Source organism: Apus apus, chromosome 3 (genome assembly GCF_020740795.1).
Source record: "Apus apus isolate bApuApu2 chromosome 3, bApuApu2.pri.cur, whole genome shotgun sequence".
NCBI classification, from domain to species: domain Eukaryota; kingdom Metazoa; phylum Chordata; class Aves; order Apodiformes; family Apodidae; genus Apus; species Apus apus.
This window is the reverse complement of record NC_067284.1, coordinates 71,240,213-71,263,715: the sequence shown is the minus strand read 5'-3', so window position 1 is coordinate 71,263,715 and position 23,503 is coordinate 71,240,213. Positions and strand designations below refer to the sequence as shown.

Sequence of the window (23,503 nt, the reverse complement as noted above, 5' to 3'; positions counted from 1 at the left end):
ACTTAGCCAAAATTTTGACTGACATAGTGTTTGTAAAAGAGCAATATGTCTTGGTTTTCATTCCTTCCACTGCTCTGAGGTTTACAGGTGTTTTTACGTAAGCCACTCACAGTAAGTTCATATTCAGTTTTGTTTTGTATTGTCATAATTGTATGTTAGTTAATGTACGGGTTGTACATCAGCTACTGTGTGACAACAAAGACACAAATAATTAGTGAAGTATCTCCTCCTACACAGTGACTGATGTACATACGTCTTTGTTTTCTTCTCCAGAACAGGATAATAGTTCTTTGCAGAAGAGAACAATTGTAGTGCTGAAGCACAGAACCTTGTTTTCTGTTCAATTAAGTATCTTTTCCTAGTGGCACTGAAAAAGTAGAGTTAATATAATTTATACTAACATTGAAAAAATGTAGATTTCCTTTTTTAAATTGTCTTGTTAAAAAATCTGCATATATGCTTAGAGGTGTTTACATAAAGTAGGAAATATTTCTTAAGGTCACTAAATGCTTTCTTTAACTTTGTCCTAGTTCGTTACATATTTATTTCATGTTTCTTATGTCTTTTTTTCATGTAGGTGTAACAGTGAGAGTTTACGCAAGATGCCAGAGCAGTGGCTGAGCTGTGTGTTAGAAGAAATAAAATCTTGTGATCCTTCGTCTACACTATGTGCAACCAGACGTAGTGCAGGAATTCCATTCTACATACAGGTACCAAGTAACTTTATTATCTCTGCCTTTTTTTTTTAACATCCTTTCTGGTGAATATACTGAAGTATTTATTTTTCTTACTTCAACCCTTTTGGTCAAGCAGTTTTTTGTTTTGTTTTGGTTTTTAATACAGGCTTTGATTGCCTTTGTGCAACCAAGAAGCCACATGTAATTAAATCATGTTTGGTGGTGTTTAGTACAGCAGTTCTGTTGACTCTTGAGAATTTTAGCTTGAGGTAGATTTGAACAGCATTTCAGAAGACTGAGCTTAGGCCCTGTGTGGCCACTGTAATAATCCTGAGAAGTCTGTAAATTAATTCACAGATTAAGTAAGGTTCTATTAACCATGTAAATCTGTGCTTTCTCCATGGGTAGTGGGAAGGTGGTAAAATATGGACTGACCATTGTAGAGTTGCAAACGTGGCCTAGAAAATATTACAAAGAACTTGGGAAGTCCATTTAACAGTGATAAAGCAGGATCAAGCAATAGAGTAACACTTAATTTGTGTTGACTGACCGACTCGAGTGCAATGAAAGAGTAGGTTACTGAAGACACAGATCCATGAGTATGGGGCTGTACTCCCACAGTCTATGCACTCCTCATGTTACCATCGGCCCAGCCTCTGGCTTCTGCCAAGTTCAGAACTGATGGCTGATGGGCTGGCTGGCAGTGTTTTTTCTCTACTTGAAGTACCATTTCCTGCTGAGTGCCTCACCATAGTATGCAGCAGTTCATCTGCATCCTAACCAAGGAAAATGTAAGCCCTTTCGTGAAGGAAATGGGATCCCTAGCTACACAGGATATTGAGAAGACTGAGGTTCTCAATTACTTCTTTGCGTCAGTCTTCTCTGGCAAGCACTCCAGCCTCGTTGCAAAGGCCTCAGCAGATGAAAGCAGGGACTGGGAGAGCAAAGCACCCCCCACTGCAGAAGAACAGATTCATGACCATCTGAAGAACCTGAAGGCGCACAAGTCTATGGGGCCTGATGGCATCTATCCTTGGGTCCTGAGGGAGCTGGCAAATGCAGTTGCTAAGCCTCTGACCATGGTATTTGAGAGGTCGTGGCAGTCTGGTGAGGTTCCCGCAGATTGGAAAAAAGGAAACATAGACCTTATTTTTAAAAAGGGGAAAAAGGAAGACCCAGGAAACTACAGGCCAGTCAGTTTCACCTCTGTGCCTGGCAGGATCATGGAGCAGATCCTCCTTGAAAAATCTGGATAGGTATATGGAAAATAAGGATGTGATTGGTGACAGCCAACGTGGGTTCACTAAGGGCAAATCATGCCTAACCAATCTGGTGGCCTTCTACAACAAGGGTACAGAGATGGTGCATAGTGGCAGAGCAACTGATGTTATTTGCCTGGATTTGTGCAAGGTGTTTGACACTGTCCCACACAACATCCTGGTCTCCAAACTGACAAGACATGGATTTGACATGTGGACCACTTGGTGAATAAGTAACTGGCTGGATGGCCACACGCAGAGGGTTTTGGTCAGAGGTTCAGTATCCAAGTGGAGGCAGATGAATGAGTGGTGTTCCTCAGGGGTCAGTATTGGCACTAATGTTGTTTAATATCTTTCTTGGAAAGATGGACAGTGGGATTGAGTGTATCCTCACCAAGTCTGCTGATGATACCAAGCTGTGTGGTGTGGTTGACACCCTAGAGGGAAGGGATGCCATCCAGAGGGACCTTGACAGGCCCCTCATGACGTGCCAACCTCATGAAGTTCAACAAGGCCAAGTGCAATGTCCTGCACCTGGATTGGCACAACCCCAGGCACAAATACAGGCTGGGGGGAGAATGGCTAGAGGGCAGTCCTGAGGAGAAGGACTTGGGGGTTGTAGTAGATGAGAAGCTCGACATGAGCCACCAATGTGCACTTGCAGCCCTGAGGGCCAAACACATCCTGGGCTGCATCTAAAGAAGTGTGGCCAGCAGGGCCAGGGAGGGGATTCTACTCTTCTCTTTTAAGACCCCCCTGGAATACTGCATACAGCTCTGAAGCCCTCAGCACAGGAAAGATATAGACCAGTTAGAGAGGGTCTAGAAAAGGGCTGGAGCGCCTCTGCTATGAAGACAGGCTGAGGGAGTTGGGGCTGTTCAGCCTGGAGAAGAAAAGGCTCTGGGGAGACCTTATAATGGCCTTCTAGTACCTGAATGGGCTACAGGAAATGTGGGGGAGGGGCTTTTCACCAGAGATGGTAGTGATAGGACAAGGGGCAATGGTTTTAAACTGAAAGAGGGGAGATTTTGGTTAGATTTTAAGAAAAAATTCTTTACCATGAGCGTAGTAAGGTGCTGGAATAGGTTGCCCAGGGAGGTTGTAGAAGGCCCCTCTCTGGAGGTGTTTAAGGCCAGGTTAGATGAGGCTTCTGCAGCCTGGTCTAGTGTGAAGTCTCCCTGCTCATGGCAGGCAGTTTGGAACCTGATGATCTTTAAGGTCCCTTCTAACCCAAACCATTCTGTGGTTCTATGATCCTTGTGGGGTCAGTCACTGCAGAGTTGGTCCTGCGGATTGCACTTAACCTATTTCTATTCCTTTGCTCCTTAAAATTACCTTGATAACTTTCCCTTAAATTAACCTCCATCATTTTAGTTTTCTAAGGCGGGAGTCCAAGATTAGCTACATGATTTGTAACTTTCTCCACTCGATAAAGTATAGTCTCAAGCACGTTCCAAGAATCTGAGGGACTGCTGGGAGCAAGCTCTCCCTGCCAGAATAATTCATCTTGCTTGTTTTCCACTCTGAGTTTGCCCTGAGAAAGTTGAGGCAGCCTGCTTCTGTCTGACCTCTTATGTCCGTCACAGCCTGCTTCTGGCTTCACTAGGTGCTTGTGTGCTAGGCAGCAGAGATTAGAAGTGGGGCATTGGCTTTAGAGATGTTTTTCCTTTTCAATCTCAATAGGTAAAGATCTTTACCTTTTATATCTCTTAAGTTGTCTGCAAAACAAATTCGGTGATTTCATGTCTTCTGTTTTTTCCATTAACACCACAGAGTCTGAATCCAGTGGGCATTAGTGAGCATGAATCCTGAGAATGTGAAAAAGCAAGCATGTTTGAATCAATTTTTCATGTAAGAAGGCACACTATCTAATGTAAGGACTAGATGGACCTAACAGTTTCCATTGCAGAAAACATGTAGTCTACAGTTGGCCTGGGTTACTGAGTCTGTATGGCAAAGCTTGCCTTGTGCCATTGCTGTTCGGATGAACAGATCAGATGCTTCTGTTTTGACAGCTCTGGAAGAGTCTGGAGCTAGTCTAGTCAATTAATGAGAAGGCTTGAGATGAACATTGGTATTAGTCTGAAATAATTTATTTTCAAGTTGTAATTTGAATATTTACAAATTGGTAAATAGAGGTGTTAGTGTTCTTTGACAGTAGTTCTTCTGAATGTGCCTGTAGCACTCAGTAAAATGAATTACACCTTAAATAGCATGTTGCATGTAGATAATAAAAATGCAAGTCATAATGCATGTCCTAACAGTACTATAATAACGATTTTTTATTAATGCATAAAACTGAAATGCAGTGTGGTCTCTTTGCCATCTGTTTCCTGTGACATCCTTATTTTACTAAAATGCATCTGTTTTAGTGATAATGTGTAGTTTTTGCGGTTATGAACATTTTTAATGACCTATTTAAAGTAGAAATATGATTACCTAATAGTAAATTAGTGGCTGAGGAAATGGTGGGAAAATACTAGTTAAAGCTTTAACATTTTTAGTGTATGAAATTGTAGTCTTCAGTTCATTCTCCTCCAGTTTATACTACATGAATACCTGGTTTTCTGCTTCCATCTCTCTTTCTCCCGTCATAAAAGGTACTGATAAACTGACAATGACTACTTTTGGGTTTCTGCCTAACTTCTATACTTCATTTGGCTTGCACTTGATCCATTTGGTCATTCCTATGTGATTCAAAGTACTATTAAATATGTTTTTTGAACTGATGCTGGACAGATTCTTGGCCCCAGAACGCAAATTGATAACATTTTTTCCCTAGGAATAAGTGATTGATGATTATATGTTTGTACTAATTTCAACAAATTTAGCAAGAGCTACTAGACAGAGAGAGAGAGAGAGAGAGAGAGAGAGAGGCTGTTTTAACTGATACTTAAAGGGATTTGGGGGTGGTAGTAGATGAGAAGCTCTACATGAGCCCACCAGTGTGTGCTCACAGCCCATAGGGCCAACCACATCCCGGGCTGCATCAAAAGAAGTGTGGCCAGCAGGGCCAGAGAGGGGATTCTGCCCCTCTGCTCTAGTCAGACCACACCTGGAATACTGCCTCCTGGCTAAGCCACTCTCAATCATTTATCACTAGACCTGGCTGACTGGAGAGGTCCCAGATGACTGGAGGTTGGCCAATGTGACGCCCACCCACAAGAAGGGCTGGAAGGAGGATCTGGTGAACTACAAGCCTGTCAGCCTGACCTTGGTGCCTGGCAAGGTTAGGGAACAGATCATCCTGAGTGCCATCAAGCAGCATGTAGAAGACAACCAGAGCATCAGGTCCAGCCAACATGGGTTTAGGAAAGGAAGGTCCTGCCTGACTGATCTCATCTCCTGTGACTGGATGACTCGCCTAGTGGATGAGGGGAAGGCTGTGGATGTGGTCTATCTCGACTTCAGCAAGGCCTTTGACACAGTCTTCCACAGCATCCTCCAGGAGAAGCTAGCAATCCACAGCTTGGACAGGTGCACCCTTCACTGGGTTAAAAACTGGCTGGATGAATGGGCCCAGAGAGTGATGGTGAACAGAGCTACATCCAGCTGGTGTCTGGTGACCAGCGGTGTCCCCCAGGGATCAGTACTGGACCCAGTCCTGTTCAGCATCTTTATTGATGACCTGGATGTAGGGATTGAGTCCACCCTCAGTAAGTTTGCAGATGACACCAAGCTGGAGGGGAGTGTCGATCTGCTGGAGGGTAGGAAGAAGCTTCAGGAGGACCTGGACAGGCTGGATCAATGGAATTGAATGAAATTCAACAAGACCAAGTGCAGGGTCCTGCACTTTGGCCACAGTAACCCCAGGCAGCGCTACAGGCTGGGGGAAGAGTGGCTGGAGAGCAGCCCAGCAGAGAGGGACCTGGGAGTACTGGTTGACAACCGGTTGCATATGAGCCAGCAGTGTGCCCAGGTGGCCTGGAAGGCCAATGGCATCCTGGCTTGTATCAGGAATAGTGTGGCCAGCAGGAGTAAGGATGTAATTCTCCCCCTGTACTCAGCACTGATGAGGCCTCATCTTGAGTACTGTGTGCAGTTCTGAGCCCCTCACTTCAAGAAGGATATTGAGGTGCTGGAGCAGGTGCATTGGAGAGCAACAAGGCTGGTGAAGGGACTAGAGGGAAAGTCTTATAGGGACAGGGCTGAGGGAGCTTGGGTTGTTTAGCCTGGAGAAGAGGAGGCTCAGGGGGGACCTTATCACTCTCTTCAACTACCTGAAGGGAGGTAGTAGTCAGGTGGGGCTGGGCTCTTTTTCCAGGCAACTAGCAACAAGACAAGAGGGGATGGCCTGAAGCTGCTCCAGGGGAGGTATAGCTTGGATATTAGGAAGTACTTCCTTATGGAGAGGGTGATTAGACATTGGAATGGACTTCCCAGGGAAATGGTGGAGGCACCATCCCTGGATGTGTTCAAGGAAAGGCTGGATGTGGCACTTAGTACCATGGTCTAGCCGATGTGGTGGTGTTAGGTCATAGGCTGGGCTTGATGATCTTAAAGGTCTTTTTCAGAGCCTTGGTGATTCTGTGATTCTGTACAGTTCTGGTGCCCTCAGCACAAGAAAGATATAGACCTGTTGCAGAGGGTCCAGAGAAGGGCTGCCAAGATGATCAAAGGCCTGGAGCACCTCTGCTATGAAGACAGGCTGAGAGAGTTGGGACTGTTCAGCCTGCAGAAGAGAAGGCTCTGGGGAGACCTTATAATGGCCTTCCAGTACCTGAATGGGCTACAGGAAAGCTGGGGAGGGGCTTGTCATCAGAGAAGACAGTGATAGGAGAAGGGGTAATGGTTTTAAACTGAGAGGGGGGAGGTTTAGGTTAGATATTAGGAAGAAATTCTTCACTATAAGAGTGGTGAGGAGCTGGAATAGGTTGCTCAGGGAGGCTGTTGATGCCCCATCTCTGGAGGTTTTTAAGGCCAGGTTGAACGAGGTTTTGTGCAACCTGGTCTAGTGGTAGCATTCCCTGCTCATGGCAAGTGGGCTGGAACTAGATGATCTGTAAGCTCCCTTCCAACCTTAATGATTTTATGATTAATTTTAGAGGACTAAATCAGAGTTTTTCATCTCAGCTGGATGTCCTACCCACTGAACTACTATTTGGAGATGGATGCATCTATGTTCTCATTTTTTAAAAGTGCTGCTTTTTTTAATCCTATTTTGTAAACCAGGATTTATTCTCAGGCCAGCCTGTGTCAAATATGTATGTTATTAAATTTTAAAAATGTCCATACTAGGAAATGTAAGTATGTATAATAGTGCACATACTTTCACTGAAATAAATAGTATTATTTTTCTGGTGTGTGATAAACCATCTGTTATATATACCAGCAGATTTTGTTAGGCAGATGGATATTGCATAAGCAAAGCTTTGTTACTGAAACATTGAATGCTAAGAGGCTTTGACCAAGACTAAAAGTTAAAACTGATGTTTACTTTTTGCAAATTTTTCTTTAGCCAGGCTGTATTAGGGTAAATACAGAGACATGGAGCAGAAAGTAGTAAAGAAAAATGGCTAGAAACATCTGATTGATTTCTTTTCTTTTTTCCTTTTTTCTTTTTTTTTAATTTTTTTTTATTTTCTGTAGGCTTTGTTAGCTTCAGAACCAAAGAAAAGCAAAACAGATTTACTGAAAATGGCAATGAAAGAATTGATATCTTTGGCTGCACCTCTGAATGAGTCATTGAGTGTAATTCCACAGGTAAAATTATTCCACAGCCTCTCATCAGAAGGCAAATGTCAAAAAAGGGTTTGCATTGCTTTAAACAGCTAAGGAAATCTGTGTGTGTTTTTAATAATAATTTGTTTTTATTATCTCTAGCTAGATTTTAAAACATGTTTGCAATTGCAGAGGTTATGCAGTCACTGGAATTTGCAAGTGCGTAAGATACTAAAAATGGATCGGGCAAATTTTCTTAGGTTGTTTTCCTGGTACAGCAAATACAGTCACATTAATTTTGAAATGGCATGATCCATTTATTGCCTGTAGTATATTTCTAAACAAATAGGTTTCCTTGTTACAAGGAAATTAACAAGCAAGCATTTGTTTACTTTTAGAGTAAATAAATGAGTTGCATAAATCATATTTTATGCAGTTAAATACTGCATGAAAAGTGGTTTTATTGATACTGTGTAGCTTCTAAAACTTAAATATATACATTTGGAATGCGTAAAAGTTTTGTTTTGAAGTCAAGATCTCTATCTTTAAAATGTTATCAATTACTTAATCTTTCTCTTTGTAAGATCAAGTCAATTTGCTGACAGTGCATGGCAGTATCTCCTATTGGCTCAGCCAGATCATCTGCTGGTATAAATTTATGTAGCCTTGTCAAAATCTGAGAAGCTGCGCATATTGCCACCTTCCCCTACAGAGAGCAGAGGAGTATCAGAAAATACTCCATATGGTGAAGCAAGCCTGGCTGTCAGTTTTAGCTTAATATTGTCCTCCTGTGAGTTGTAGTTTATTTTTTCTCACAATATCTACAGCATGTCAAGAACGTTGGAAAAGATGATTCTAAACTTTGAAAGTTATTTTTACAGCCCTGATAAGCTAAGGAAAAAAGAATGTTGGCCTTTGCTTGCAATGCCTGGACTGTATTTGTTAGAGGAATATTTTTAAACTAATTGTTCTTAACAGTGTTCAATGCTGCACCATTTGAATATATTTTTAATAGCAGTATTCCTGTATTTAATATGGAAATACAGTGCTGTAAATGTGCATATGGATTATTTTTGTTTCATGTGTTCACTGCTGTAATTATTAACATTCATTAAATTTAAGGTATTTTCCAATTAATACATATTTTTTAATATTTTCTGACCCCACAGGTTCATGCTTTAAATATCCTTCGGGCGCTGTTTAGGGATACACGTTTAGGTGAAAACATCATGCCTTATGTTGCAGATGGAATACAAGCAGCAATTCTAGGTTTCGTGTCACCTGTCTGGGCAGTAAGTTCATTTTTAATTTTGCCTCTCTAATTTAACTGCATATTGAGTGGTTCTGTTCAGTGGTGCTTTGGTCATGTTTATAAATGGCAGTACCAATGATGTCTGGAATGGTACATGATGTAATATTTTAAGTATATTAACAAATGATGTAGACCTAAAGAAAGTAATAGTTTTGGTCACTTTCGTTTTGTTTCACTTTTCTGTAATGTGAAGCACTGATATTGGCAAAAAGTAGGGACAGAGATTAATTACCTTACTGATAAAAATATATCAGGCTGTTAAATTTTGAGTCAGTGCACCTGGCAACTGAGGAGTGCATTTACACTAATTCTCACTGTTACTTTGGTTTTCATAAAATATAGTATTCTGTATGGCATCTTAAGGTAGTACGTTTCATGATCTGCCATGCATAAAGGTGAATGTTTTGAATCACTGGAAATCTGGATTTATCCCTTATATTAAAGATGAACATCTCAAAAAAATCTGAACTATCTATTGGTGCCACATGATAAGAGGAAAGATGCTCTGAATTACTTGTTTCTATGTGCTGACCTCTGAGCAGTAGGTATGCTCTGTCCTTCATTCAGCTAGTATTCTTTTCCACTCTACTTTAGTCACGGCATTTAAAAACATACTAGTACATTTCAAAGTGTTTTTAAAATATAATGTTCTTTTTTCCCTTAGGTAAGAAATTCATCTACACTTCTTTTTAGTGCTCTGATAACAAGAATTTTTGGGGTTAAAAGAGGAAAAGATGAAAATTCAAAAAAAAATAGGTAAGCTTCACTTGATACCAATTTTAAGTTTGCAAAACATGACCTTAGCCACCGACAATTTGAAAATGTTCCTTGCTTTATGGATATATTTGAATCATGATGTTACAAAAACATGCAGCTTTGCTTAAACCAGGCTGCTAAGAAATAAGTGGGAGGGCCAAAATTATCTGCTGTTAAGCACTGAGAGTTAATCTGTACTTGTGTGCAACTTCACAGAAAGGGAATGTTGCTGAGAGCTTTTGGTATCAGCAGCTCTTCCAAATGCCCAGTCTCTCTTGTGGTCACTAGCCCTATTGCTCTTGATAACAAAGAGAGGGGGGTGACATAGAGGAGCTATGTGTGTTCCCTTACCTGTAGAGCAGGCCTAGAGGTCATCTCACCCCTACAAATTTGACATTTTTCCCTGTATTCTTCCTACTCTAGAACACCCTGTCCCTCTTTCATGTCTCTCTCCTCCAAGCTTCAAAAATTGCAGCTTACAAAGCTTCTCCTCTTCCAAGGGTTTGTGCCCTGGAACTGTTTAGTCCTACTCCAGATCCTCTGCTATTTCACTTTCTTATGTAAAACTGATTCTCCTTAAACTCTTAAAACTCCACAGTCCTGAACATTCCTGTTTCTCTGTGCCCTCCAGTTATTGCACAAGCACCCCTGTGTTTTCTTTGGCCTTCAGCCCCTTCCATTAGCTTCTGAAGCAAATGAAGCATGCCCATGCCCTGTGCTATGTAGCTAAGGTTCCTGCTCTAGTAGGGATGTGAAAATAGCTCTGGATGCAGTATAAACTCATTAAAAAAATACTCCTGGGTGAGTCTGTGGGGCCACAGAGTGGTCAGATTATGGATATTTTGGTAACCATTTCAGAAATTCCTAATGGATTTTCAAACCCGGTCAGGGTATGCAATTTCTGAAAGAAGGCAATTGTTAAAATTTACCTTCAAAAATTCCACACTTTTTTAACTCCTTATACAGTGGTTCCTTAGTGTTGATACTAGTATTTCAACTTACAGATGATAGGTGCCATTTTAGCTCTTTGAAATAATTCATTTCAGGTGTCACTTGAAAAATTAGTTGCTCTGCATATATGAAAGAGGAAGATATACAGGTGGGAGATTGGAGAGAGATTTTCCTCAGCAAATCACTCTTCTCCCCGAAAGAATCTGAATTGTCATCTCCCCTACTGCATGAAATTATCTCTGCTTTCTCATAAACCCAAATAACTTCTTTCTCAAACTTGGAATTCATTCTCATAACCCCTGAAACCCAAACAGAGAAAGTAAAAGTGTTTCTAATTTCTTGTCTTCTCACTTTGTTTTTCTAACAGCAGTTAACCTTGTTCTTTGTTGTTTTGATTGGGTTTTTTCATAATTTCTGTATTAAAGACTTATTGAAAGAGAACAGAAAAACTTCACAGTAACTTCTGCAGTGGGAGGGCAAATTGATTTCTCAAATACACAGTGTGATGAGATATGCAGTCTGAGATTTGTGCTTGTGAAGTTGCAGAAAGTAATGCATTTGAGAATCTTTTTGGGATGGGAGATACCAGAATGAAGGAATGTAAACTATTATATAGTTGAATTGAATTAATTAAAAACAATGTTGATTTTTCTGTAACTGGCACTGTTACCTTGCTTCTCTGAAGCTTTTTGTTTACAGTAATTTCTTTGTAACCGTTTTGACCAAAAGATGTTAAAGGTGGGCTTTCAGTTAGCAATTTTGCTTTAAACACTTCACGTGGTCAGTTACAGTGTTTCCCATGTGGAGTCCTCAATACCGTGAAACAGGGAAAGGAGAAAGGTTTCTAAAGACAGGTCAGTGAGAGACAGGAGGAATGAAAACAGGGACAGAGATTTGATTTCAAGTTTCTGATTCTTATCTCTACAGAAGATATTGATTTAGAAGGAGAATGTTGTAGGGGTTGTTTGACTGTTTCGTTTGTAAAGCTCCTTACTCTGAACCCTGCCGATGGCTTCAGGTACCTTGTGCTTGGGAAGAGGTCTGTTTCAGTGGTTTGGCACCACGAGGTGTCACCGTTGCTGCATAGCTCCCTTCTGCCACATACCTGGAGTGCAACTGGGCTTGGGCACTTCTCTTCAGGAGCTCTCAACTTGGTTTGCTTAGTGTTTACTTTAAGAATTCTGTTCCAGCAAATTTTCCCCCCTCATATCTAAATCTGGTACTTCACTTCAAAAGCACTAGCATTTTAGCAGCTTGCATCTCTAGGAGCTTGTGTGAAAGTTACCTGGGTTTGAGCTGCTTATTCTGTTGCCTGCAGGGTGTTTTGTTTGCTTTAAGGGGCACTCTGTGGACAGGGACCAACTCTCTGATGCCACCATATGGGAACTTGCATAGGTTTCCAGTTTGCCTGATTTTTATATTAGGGATTTAAACCTGTCTCTCTTCTGTCTGTGGGGAGTTATTTATTGATGGGCTATTCTGAACATTTGTCTTTTAAAAGGATGGACTTTCTATTTGGTTTCTCAAGAAGAGTGCCAGTGAAACTAATACAGTTGGGGTGGTGGAGACTTGGTGTAGACTGTCAGAAGAAAGCTTTGTTGGAACAGTACTGGCAAATTAACTCTGCTACTGTGTTACTTTAACATACTTTGTGTTACATTTCCCTTTTTTTCAATTATGCCATATAATAATCCACATATAGGATCCTTTATACACAAGTTATAGGCCTATCGTGTGTTTTGCTGCTTTTAGTCTGCTGATTCTTTCATTCCTTATTTATGTTAACATTGTACATTATAATTGTCGTGCAGCCCATGGTGTTTATGTAGTGACAGCATATTGGTAGTCCATTTTTTGATGGCCTTAATCAATTGTGAAGCATTGGATTGAATGACAGATGAACTGTAACCTATGCCTGATCAGTAACCTGATTTAGTTTGTTTTTTTCTAGGTATATGTAAAAAAATGCTGTGTTTGGGGTTTTGTTTTGATTTCTCTCTTTTCTTTCTTTTTTTTTTTCTTTTTTTTTTTTTTTTCCCTCCCCAAACATTCCTTTGTCATTTTGGGTATTTTTGGTAGAACAACTGTGTGAAAGGGCCCCATCACTCTGTGACAAAGAAAGTGAGAAGGTGCCTAACTCCACTGCCATGCATTTTAGGTTACATGTTGCAGTGGCCATCCCTGCTGGAGGGGGGAGGCAAGAAAGCATGTTGAGCTGGGCTTTGTGAGCACTGAAAGGGCATTACGAAGGGCTGCCAGAAAGGTCTGTTTTGATCTCAGGGCAAGGAAATACTAGATTATGCTAGAGAAGGTCTGTTCTGTGGAAACTTGATCTGCAGATTGAAGAGACATGAGTTGAAGAAATTACTTATCGTGGCTCCCACTTCTCACTTGTGCTGTTGTTGATGGGGCTGTGCTGTGGGTCATCTGCAAGGTGACAGCTATATTGGTACAACTGGGGAGTGGAAAACTGGGGCAGCGAAGGAGAGGAATGTTCTACATCATGCTGTACAGGAGATGCAATCATATCCAGATTTCATTAAATACTGATGTGTCTTTTTAACTTCAGCAAGGGCAAGGAAATATTGTATTGCAAAATTAATACTTGAAAAATAACAACTAATGTGTAGCTTCTGCAAGTAGAAGAGAGAGAAGTTGTGGGAAGACTGTTTACAGTGGGCCATACAACTCTCCAGGTTGAGCTTTCTCTTTCTAGTGAAAATAAAGTTAGAAACAGAAAATTTATCATGGTTCTGTCTTAGGATGACTGTATCAAAATTTCTAATGCTGCTGTGCATATATATGTGTGTGTGTGTATTTAGCTAAATGAAATCATCCTGTTAACACTTACCTGTAAGAGAGTTTAGTTTTTGTGTACTTGATTTGGGAATATACTTTTCTGAAATGCTACGATAATTTCAAATCTGCAAGACTTGGAATGAATTCTAGCCATATAAATACAAAGCACAGTAGTGAGTAAATGTTGGAAAGGAGTTTTTCCAATTGGGCTGTTTGTATGTGGTTATAGTGCTGCAAGTGCTGGGCTGCCCCAGAATCTGCTCTGCACTCAGGCAGAGGCTCTGGAGAGAGGGCTGTTGTGGCCCCAGCATGTCCTCCCACTCGCTGCTCTGGAAGCACTGCTTGGAGGGCATGTCAGACACCTGACTACTACACTTGGTTTTATGCAAATTGATTGAAGTAGGACTTTGAACAGCAGTGAGTTCTGTAGGCTGATGAGTTTTGCCTCTCGTGTTTTTAGATAAAATAGCCATTTCCAGTTTTCTTGTGCAGTCAGTTCCATGTGGTCTTCAAGCTGCTGGGGTGCAGTGTATGTTTTCTATTCTGTTTTTGTCATGGGTGTTTTTTTTCCTGGTAGTATTGCTATGGTTTGCAAATTGTAGAATCATAGAAAGGTTCTAAAAAAATAATCTGAAGTAAATACTTCCTGTAGTTGAATGTAGGCTCCACTATTCATCACATAAAAGTATGATGTCTTTCAATGAAGACATTCTGAAAATAAAATAGAATACGTGTTGTGATAGTTAATGCAGATCTGTATGTGAAAGTCATAATGACTTATACATAAATTAACTGAAATTTTTATTGAGATGTAAATAAATTTCTCATGATAGATGAATTCTCTTCTGCCCAAATGAGTTAAGGTAGTAATAGTGATACTTTCACCTTTTTTTTTTTTTTTTTACTAGTATATTGCCTATACTATATATTGTCTACATACACTATATTTGTATATATAATGCTGGAGTAGAGAAGTTGTTTGTATTCTAGTGCTATACACAGACATATCAGAGACCTTTTTGGTCTGTAGTTCAGTACTAATTATAGTTGCTATTGCTTATTAGACGTGATTCTTCTCATAAAATACCTGGAATTTCTGGGTTTTTATCTCTTTTTAAAGGATGAGCATGATCAGAAATTGCCTTTGAGGCAATTTGCTGTTTGAATTTGGAGAAGCTTTAGTCTTTATAGTCATAAAAGAGGATCTTACTGGCTTATCTGAAAACAAAATGTTGAGTTGGAATATTAATGTTGCAAAGTTCTCAAAAAGAATAGTCAATGGCCTCAGGTAGAGGCTGGGGTTAAAAGAAAGGAAGGGGTAGGGAGAATTCCCTTAGCTCTTCACCTTGCTGGAGCAGGTTCCAGGAAGGAAAAGCTTCAGCTCTTTCATTAAAAAACAGTTTTTTAAGCAAGACTGAAGTGGTACAGTGCAATTTGGTGATTTTTACATGAAGTAACTGGTGTACATATTTGCATTTTGGGAGAGGGGAGGCTCCTATGTATTTAGGCTCTAGTGAAGGGAAAATGCATATGCAGAAAAACACTCAGCTATCAACCTGATGCATGTGGAGTAAATATTCATTCTGTTATGTAATTCAGAATGAATACTCCTATGTTCTCAGTGTTGGTTTAGATACGTTGGAAAATAAAGGAACAGCTTTAATTGCTATCTGCATAGTGCCTCTAAGTATTATCATTGATACCTGTCAGTAAATGTGGATGTTTATTGATAACTGCAAGCACTTGGAAAGGAGAAACTCACCTTTCTAATTATAATAAGATGAAAACTATGTAGATACGAACAGGTTATGAAGATGCAGTGTTGGCTGTCAGGCAGTCAACATGCACACCTGCCGTCTGCTTTCTTGGTTGCATCTTGAGTGTTCAGCACTTCTCAGTAAGTGGTTGCTTGCACACCTGAAGGTAACTGAATAAAACTATATTAACTTTGAAAAACGCTAATACTGTTTTTTTCCTCTTAAATTGACATGTACTTTTTCTTTAACATTAAGGTTTTGTACAAATACTAAGGTTTTTAAGACCATGAAGAATTGCGTTTTGCACTGTGAAGTGTTAGAGAAAAACACTGGAAGTTGAATATTCTAGTGCAAACCTCTCTTCTCATATTATTATCCCTAAATTTATGAATCTGGTATTATCTTCCTTTTCACTAACCCACTCTAGAGTTGTACCTTGAAGTACGTAAAATACATTTTAAGTATATAATTCCTGTTGAATGTTCCACACCCGGCACGCTAACGCTTCCAATATTTCTAACTCAATAACTGAAAAATCTGTCTTACAGCAACTGTATTACACATTTGCAATACATCAAACTGGGCTCTGATAGGACATCTGAGATGGATCTGTGTTGCCTGTAGAGAAGTGACCAGAACTAGTTTGGGAGAAGCTAAAAGAAGGTTTGGTAGCACTACTGTAGTCAAGCTGTAATGGCACATCAGTGTTGCAAAACCAGTTACGCCTTAGGACACCCAGAGGTCTGACTCAGATTGACTCTAGCTCAGTGTTGACTTGGAGGCGCACCACTGGCAGAAGTCCTGTATGCCACCTGAGTTGCAGCTACGCAGGAGAGGACACTGACTGCAGTGATGGGCCCTCCAAGAAGGGCAGTGGTGAAGCAGCAGAGTGCTGAGCCTCTTACGCTGACTCCAGCAGGGAAGCACACATATGGCTTGATTCACAAAACTGGCCTCTGTGCTCTGTACCTCTTGGACCACATGCAGTGCAGGGAAGGGTTGGGATTGCTTTATCTTGGATCTCGTTAGTGATTTCTTAGACGATTTTCTGTGGCAACTTTGGTCTGTTGCAGCTTTTCAGTTGAAATACTGGGTCAGTGACACTGAGGTTTCATGAGACGACTGAGCCACTTAAATGCCTCTGGTCTTTTTTCTTGAACTTATTCTGTGCCACATTTTGCAGTCTGTTACCTCCATACCAGGCCCGTTCCCTCCATACCAAGCCTTAGTAATTCCAGTGAATGCTTGCAAAGTAGTTATTAAGGATTTGGTGCGGTACATTGTCTTGTGAGGGAGTTGTTTTTGTTAGAAAGAAATCCCTCCCTCTTCTGTCTGCCCAAAATAGGCCACATTAATTTTGCTCAACTTTTTTGTTTTTAATGCTCTGACTCTTTTTTTAATTGACTTTGACAGATTTAGAAGAGTTACTCTCAGAACTGTCTCAAAAAAACAAGCAAAAGTTCAGGCTGACTCAGATAACTGTTATGGCTTTTACTGATTAATAGTTCAATAACAAGATGCTTGTTTAAACATAATTTTGAACAGACTTCCTATTTCTAAGTGCCTTTATAAGTGGAGTAATGATGGAAAGGTGATATTAACTTGTAAATAAAAGGTAAAATTTATGAAAGTTTGTGCAGATACAGGCACAAATTGAAAATAAATCCCAAGGTAATGTTTCCCTCTGTGTTACTGCTACAATTATTCTATTAGTTTTACAGGTCTAATCTAAAACTATCTGAAATCCCCTGTAGCAGACAATAAGGTCTGTTCTCCATAAGGCTGAGGATGCTTTATGTCTATACGATCTCAGCTGATTTTAGGAACACAATGTGTGTGTCTATCTGAAATGCCCAAAATCTACAGAATAATTTTTACTCTAAGATTTTATTTTGTATATACAGAGTCAGACAAATGTTAACCCATATAAATCCCAGTCAAAATTCAGGACCTAAACACACACATAAAGCACTGGTATGTAAGTGTGTGTCTGTGCTCTCCTGAAAAGGGAGGATCTTCATTACATGCTGTCTTAAGTCAGAGGCAGAAAATAGCAAGATGAACATGGTTAAGTGACCCAAATGGAAGTTTACTCAAAGTGAAATACCCTAAAAATTTTATCTGCTGGACTGAGGTAGCTTCAGCCCATTCATTTGTTTTAAATAAATTAGGGGGATAATGTTTCTTTCTCCTGAGTGAGTAAAATCCATTCAATGAAACAAAAATTTCTGTAAACCTAACCACATGAGTAGATAATTTAGTTTCTGCTGTAGTGATGAAAGTTTTCATTAATATTAATTGATATAATTATAATTATTCTGTTTCATGCCTAATGTAAACATCCCTTATTAATTAACTTCACCATACTAAGTAAAAAGCACTTCCTTTTCAGAGAATATTCCTGGACAGAGAGTAACTCTGTGGGTTGTTTGGAGGTAAAATTCATAGTGCTAGAATTGTGACAAGAGATGAAGGAGAATAGTTACTTAGGCAGTGGTTGAACAGAGTTCTTGGAAGACTTTCTAGAGATACATATGTTATTTTATTGTCTTGATTGTCTTATGTCTTTTATGTACATATATGTATGTACACACACACAAATGCAAATTCATGCATATACACAGTCCAACTTCCTGAAAAAAGTTTGTTAAAACAACACATATATAAGATATATCTTATTTTAAAGTATGTTTTATATATCATTTTATATACTTGCTTATATACAAACATGTTTGTGTATGTATGTCAAAGTTGAACATTGATTAATGTGTTGCTGTTGGTATCAGGTTGTATTTGTGAGTTTGGGTTTAAGTAATGTTCCCCTATTTTTATTCTGAGCCCATTGCATGTTTCTCTCTCTTGCTAGTGTAGCAACAGAAGTGCTCTTGGAAAAGGACTTCACAAGTTATTTTAGTGAACTGTGTGTTGCATAAGTATTCCTCTCAGTCACACTTTTCCTGAATTATTTGTTCTACACAGGTGCTCTTTCCATACCTGATTACACAAAGGGTATAATAAATAGCAAAACAAGAGGTATAAAGAAACTTGTACTTAAAAGAGATCAAAGCAAACCAGACCATGCAGTCCTTTGGAAATCTTGGCTAGCTCTCTTGTAAATAAAAGTGCTTCTAAAGCAGAAGGTATTTTAACTACTGTATTTATACAGGCCTTGATTGACAGTTCAGTTATTAACCTCATAAAAACACAGCAACGTAAACTAGTAAGAATGTTTATTCTAGCACTTCTATCTGAAGGATAATGAAAATCAAGATATAGTGGCATGTTCTTAGTTCCTTTTAAGTATTTATTTTAGGGCTGTGTAGCATGAAAGAATGTTTTTTCAAGTCAGTGAACTTAAACCATTTTGCTTACTGTTCTAGGATTTAAGTATTTTCTAATTCCTAAAAAACCAAATGTTAGATTTATTGAAGGTGCAAACTCACCACATCTTTATTGGAGGTGCAAATCTCACATTTTATGATTCTTCTTTCCGCTTCTACTGTTTATCATTTTACATGGAGTAAAAATGAAATCTGAATTGTCTTTTGTAACTAGCTTGGTGTGCTTAAACGGAAGTTGTCCATTTTTGTCACCGAAGAGTTATCCTCCATCATGTTAGGTTTAGAAAAACAAGCATGCAATAATCTTTTATATTCTTGCTCTTAGGCTTATTAGTTGATATATTGCACTAGGTTTTTTACAGTTGTTGTTTCCAGGCTTCGTTTTGGCTTTTCAAGCCTCCCCTCAAAATGACATGGCCATGTTGCCTTCTATAGGAGTGCTAAAATTCTCTTACGCATGTTAAATATTTGTTTGAAAGCATCTTGTTGTGATTCCTGAGACAGCATGTGATTTCAGGAGTTTAACTCTTAGGTATGTTCTATAAAATAAAATGATCTGAATTGATCTCTTGAAATTTATGTATAATTTTTATTCCTAAAGGAATATGCCTGTTACTGTCATCTCTGTCTCTTAGTAAGAATGGTAATCATTCTCTGGTTGTCTTCCAGAGCAACTGCTAATCAAGAGCTTTCATAAATAGATACAGTGTCTGCACTAAACAAAATTTTAAGTGGTTATTTTTATTTCACATCAAGTTAGTATTTTAAATACTAGCATACATTGTGGCAAAAATACTACTTTCTGCTGAACTGAAGACTAATTAACTAAATTACTGAAAACCAGGTAAATCTCAGGAATTTTGTTGGTTTTAGCAGGAGCTGTCGTTTACTGTAATTGCAGTAGCTAGTGATGGCAAATAAATAGAGGGAAAAAAAACAACAAACAAAAACCCCAGATCTGTTGAGAAGATGAGGTTAAAACCAGAGTGCTGGAGTGGGAAGTAGGCAAGTGGAATCACAGAAGCAGTAAAGGGATCTCTTGATCCTGTTTTCGTGATTCCCAGAGTATGACTGTCAGCAGTGGCTTTGGATGGGTTAAAACATCCAAGGATGGAGATTTCACAACCACTCTGAGTAACATGTTCCAATGCTTCATTCCCCTTCTAAGTGCAACATTTTTTTCCTGTTACCCAATTTAAAACTCCAAAGCTATCATTTGTAAACATTGGTCCTTTACATACCATCTGCAGCTACTGCAAGAAGTGTAGGTCTCTAATCTTTGATTCCTTCAAGTGATTGTAGGCTGCTATTAGATCTTCCCTGGACCTCCTGTTTGTCAAACAGAACAAACCTGACTCCTTCAGCTTCTTCTTATAGAGGCCCTGTCCATCTGAGCAGCTGTTTGCTCTACCCTCTCCTGTTTCTTCTAATCTCTTCTGAACCTGGCAACCTGAAACTGAGTGAGGCTGTAGATGGAATCCTCCACTGTTCAAAATAGAGGAGGGTAATAACTTCCCTTCGTCTGCTGCTGCCTTCATCTTGATTAACATTTTGTGTTTCTATGGGCCCAAGCCTCAAGTTTCTTAATGTCTGTCTAGACTGAACTTCTACTGTGTGGTGTTTCATCCACTCTTCTAATTCAGTGTTACCAGCCTTCAGCCAAACACTGAACCTGGTGGTCCAGCCCGAATGCGTTGTTTATCCAAGCTGTACTCTCTCAGCTTCCAAATGAGAAAGCTGAGTGAAGCTGAACCTGTTTGACATCTACAGCATTTCTAGTCCATTTTAGTCTTCTACCTAAAAAAAAAAATGTAGCTTACCTTCTTTCCCTAGCAGCCTTCCAATACCTAAAGGAGGCTTACATGAAAGATGGGGAGAAACTTTTCACCAGGGAGTAAAGATATAGGACAAGGGATAATGGTTTTAAACTGAAAGAGGGTAGATTTTGGTTAGATATTAGGAAGAAATTCTTCACTATGAGGGTAGTAAGGCACTGGAATAGGTTGCCCCAGGGGGTTGTGGAAGTCCCCTCCCTGGAAGTGTTCAAGGCCGGGTTGGATGAGGTTTTGTGTGGCCTGGTCTAGTGTGAGGTGTCCCTGCTCATAGCAGGGAGGTTGGAACCTGATGAGCTCTAAGATCCCTTCCACCTTTAACCATGCCATGGTTCTATAATTGTTACAAATATGTTAGTTTTATCTAGATGAATCCCCATCAGGCTCTTGGATTCTGTGTACATTTGTGGACAAGTTTTTTTAGGCTGGTTTTTCTGCCAGTCACTACTTTATGGGCATGAAATTCTGAAACCTGGCAAGTCTGGAGCCTTTAGGTAGTGTGTTCACTCTGTTCCTGACCTCCAGTTATGGTGCTTGCCCTGGAATTTGCAGATTACCTCCTTGAACTGACTATAAAGGGTTCATTTTAGGATAAATTTAAGATTCTGCTCCTCTTTTCTCAAGTCAAGTGAAACCTGCAATTCTTTAGAGTTTTTTGTCTTTTATGAAGGTGTGAGCCACCTCTTCACTCTCTCAAAAATGCACTGCAGACTTCAATTTCTTTAAAAAGGAGTGAAATACAAGCAAGTTTTTAAGGGTAATCACAGAGTGCCTGGAGCTTCTGAAAGGAAATTGTACAGATTTTCCATACTCATCCAGTGTGCATTTTGGAATCTGCTTGCATACAGTCTGATGACATCAAGGGCAAGATTTGGAAATGACTAGTTGCTAATCTTTATATAATTCTTATCAGCAACAGGCCAGCACCAGTTCATCTGTGTGTGTTTAAGAAAGGGTTGGGATTTCTATGTATATCAGCATGTCAAGAAATCACAGGAGCAAATGATAGTAAGGGTGCTGCTAGTACATTGACTCTGTTATTTTCATAAACAAGCTTTCTGTGCTGTTCCTTTTATAAACCAATCAAGTCACATCCTAAAAACAATTTGCTTTTTCCCACTCTTTATGCAGAAATACTCCCTGAATCCCTACCTTCCCAAGTAAAACTTCTCAAGAATCTTGCTGCTTTGATCATTAGAAACTTAACTTGCAGTGTATATTTATTCATGGCCATTTAATATTCATTTGTTCTGATGCCAGCACTGTCCTTTTAAGTAATTTATTTCCCTCCTGATGCTTCCCTTGAGGCATTTGTGAATGACAGTCATATATCTCATCTGTGTTAATTTTGCTAGACAGAAGTTGAGATTTTTAAATCTTCTCTTAGCAAATTTGCTTTCTATTGCCTTGGTCATGTGAGCAGGTTTTTTTTAAGCATCCTCTTAGGTGAAAGTTAGCTGTGATTTATTTCTGCCTACATCTTGGCTGATTGTTGGACAGTGGCATTAGTACTTCCTTGTACTTGACTGTATCAGGGTTAATGTGATACAGAATTACATTTGTCCTTTGTCTTTGTCCTCTTGATGAGGGATCCAAGGTACCAACTAATATACTTTGATCCTTTCCAGATTATGAGCTGCTAAGTTGTAGCACATCTTGAAATTAGTCCTCATATATATGCAGTCTTTTTATCTGCTGTTAAATTCATGTCCTTCTTATATTCTGGTCCTAAAGGTATCCAGTTTTGTTTCATAGTGTTTTAATCTTACCTCTCTACAGACAATGCCTCATAAAGATTGTTTCATTTGTGGGTTTTCATTGGCACGCTCCTAACTCTTATTGTGGTCTTCGATTAAACTAATAATAACGTTGGTCCCAGCAATAGATTAGGGCTACCGATAACTAACTTAAAACATGTTCTTTTTAGGTCTTTGTAATATCCTGTTCCTTCTACTTTAGCCAATTTATCTAATAGCAGAGTTTAATCTGTGTAAACCAAAACTGTAGTTTCATCATGGACCTTGTGTAGATGTGTCCTCAGACCACACTGCAGGTTTTTGTCTGCTTACTGCTTTCTGTGTCTCACAGAAAGCCTGTAGGTTTTTTGAGCTGTGAAGGAAACATGTGAGAACTGAATCGCTACTCTCAGCTGGAGCTGCCCTGCTTTTTACTTTGAAGCAAAATTGGAGTAAAATATTTGCAGATCTGAAACATTTCCTTGTTCAGACAACATTCAGGAGACTTGTGTGACTGCTTTATTTCCTTTGTCTAGAAATATTTTTACCGCTCTTGGGTAAGGGATGGGTTAGGTTGGCTAGTTTCTAACAGTTTTGTGCATTGCACTTCACTCCATTTAATCTTATTCCCTTATCTGTAACTGTTCTCTTTTGTAAGTTTATTTTTTCTCTAAATTTCTGTGTATTCTTGAGGCCAAAGAAAAAGTCTGTACCTTTTTAAGTAATCCTCCCTACCAGCACTTTTGAATAATTTGAAATGTTACATATTTGCTTCTCTAGTTGTATAATGTTGTGCTATCTTGCTGTGTTCTAAAATCCAAGATAAGGAATTACCCTTTGAGTTGAATGTGGTAAATTCTTTTGAGTTTTGCTCCACCTTTAGTTAGGATAATTTCTGTTTTCTGAAACTTCATTACTGTCATGAAATGCAGCTGATATGTTTAATTCTTAAAACATAGCTGAATTAGCTTTGGTCTTTACCATAACCTCAGTATGAAACATGTAATACATTTTTTTTCTTGGTCTTTTAAGAAAACATTTTCCATCTATTTTCAGTTCATGCTTCTGAAGTATATCTTTAATAGGTAAACAAACTTAACCTATTTTGAGACAGGATGTAACTACTTAACAAGTGGTAAGGGTCAGGGTAAGAACATGAATGTCAAAATGGGCAATTAAAACCTACTCTAGTTAAGTTAGTCTAGTTAAGCTGCACAGTGGTGAGGGTTTTTTCATAGTTTAATGAAGACAAAAAGAAACAAATGTGTAAAATGTGGATTTGAATGACAGTTTTGCCACAGTCTTGTTTTTTAAATTATTGCAGCAGCAATTGTCCTTGCAGTTCAAGGAATACATTTGATTCTGTTTCTACATTACTGTTCTTTAACTTAAGGGATCTGATGTATTACAGTTAATGATTCC

At 39.2% G+C, this 23,503-nt stretch overlaps 1 protein-coding gene across 5 annotated transcripts in view; it reads left to right on the top strand.

Annotated features, from left to right (window-relative positions):
- The window catches only part of THADA (THADA armadillo repeat containing), a 168,987-nt gene that overhangs the window by 34,392 nt on the left and 111,092 nt on the right, over nucleotides 1-23,503 (top strand). For all 5 annotated transcript variants that reach the window (XM_051614144.1, XM_051614146.1, XM_051614143.1 and 2 more), the window contains 4 exons: nucleotides 578-710; nucleotides 7,526-7,639; nucleotides 8,767-8,889; nucleotides 9,574-9,665. In XM_051614144.1, the coding sequence (XP_051470104.1) occupies nucleotides 578-710; nucleotides 7,526-7,639; nucleotides 8,767-8,889; nucleotides 9,574-9,665 (462 nt within the window). The remainder of the gene's footprint in view (nucleotides 1-577; nucleotides 711-7,525; nucleotides 7,640-8,766; nucleotides 8,890-9,573; nucleotides 9,666-23,503) is intronic.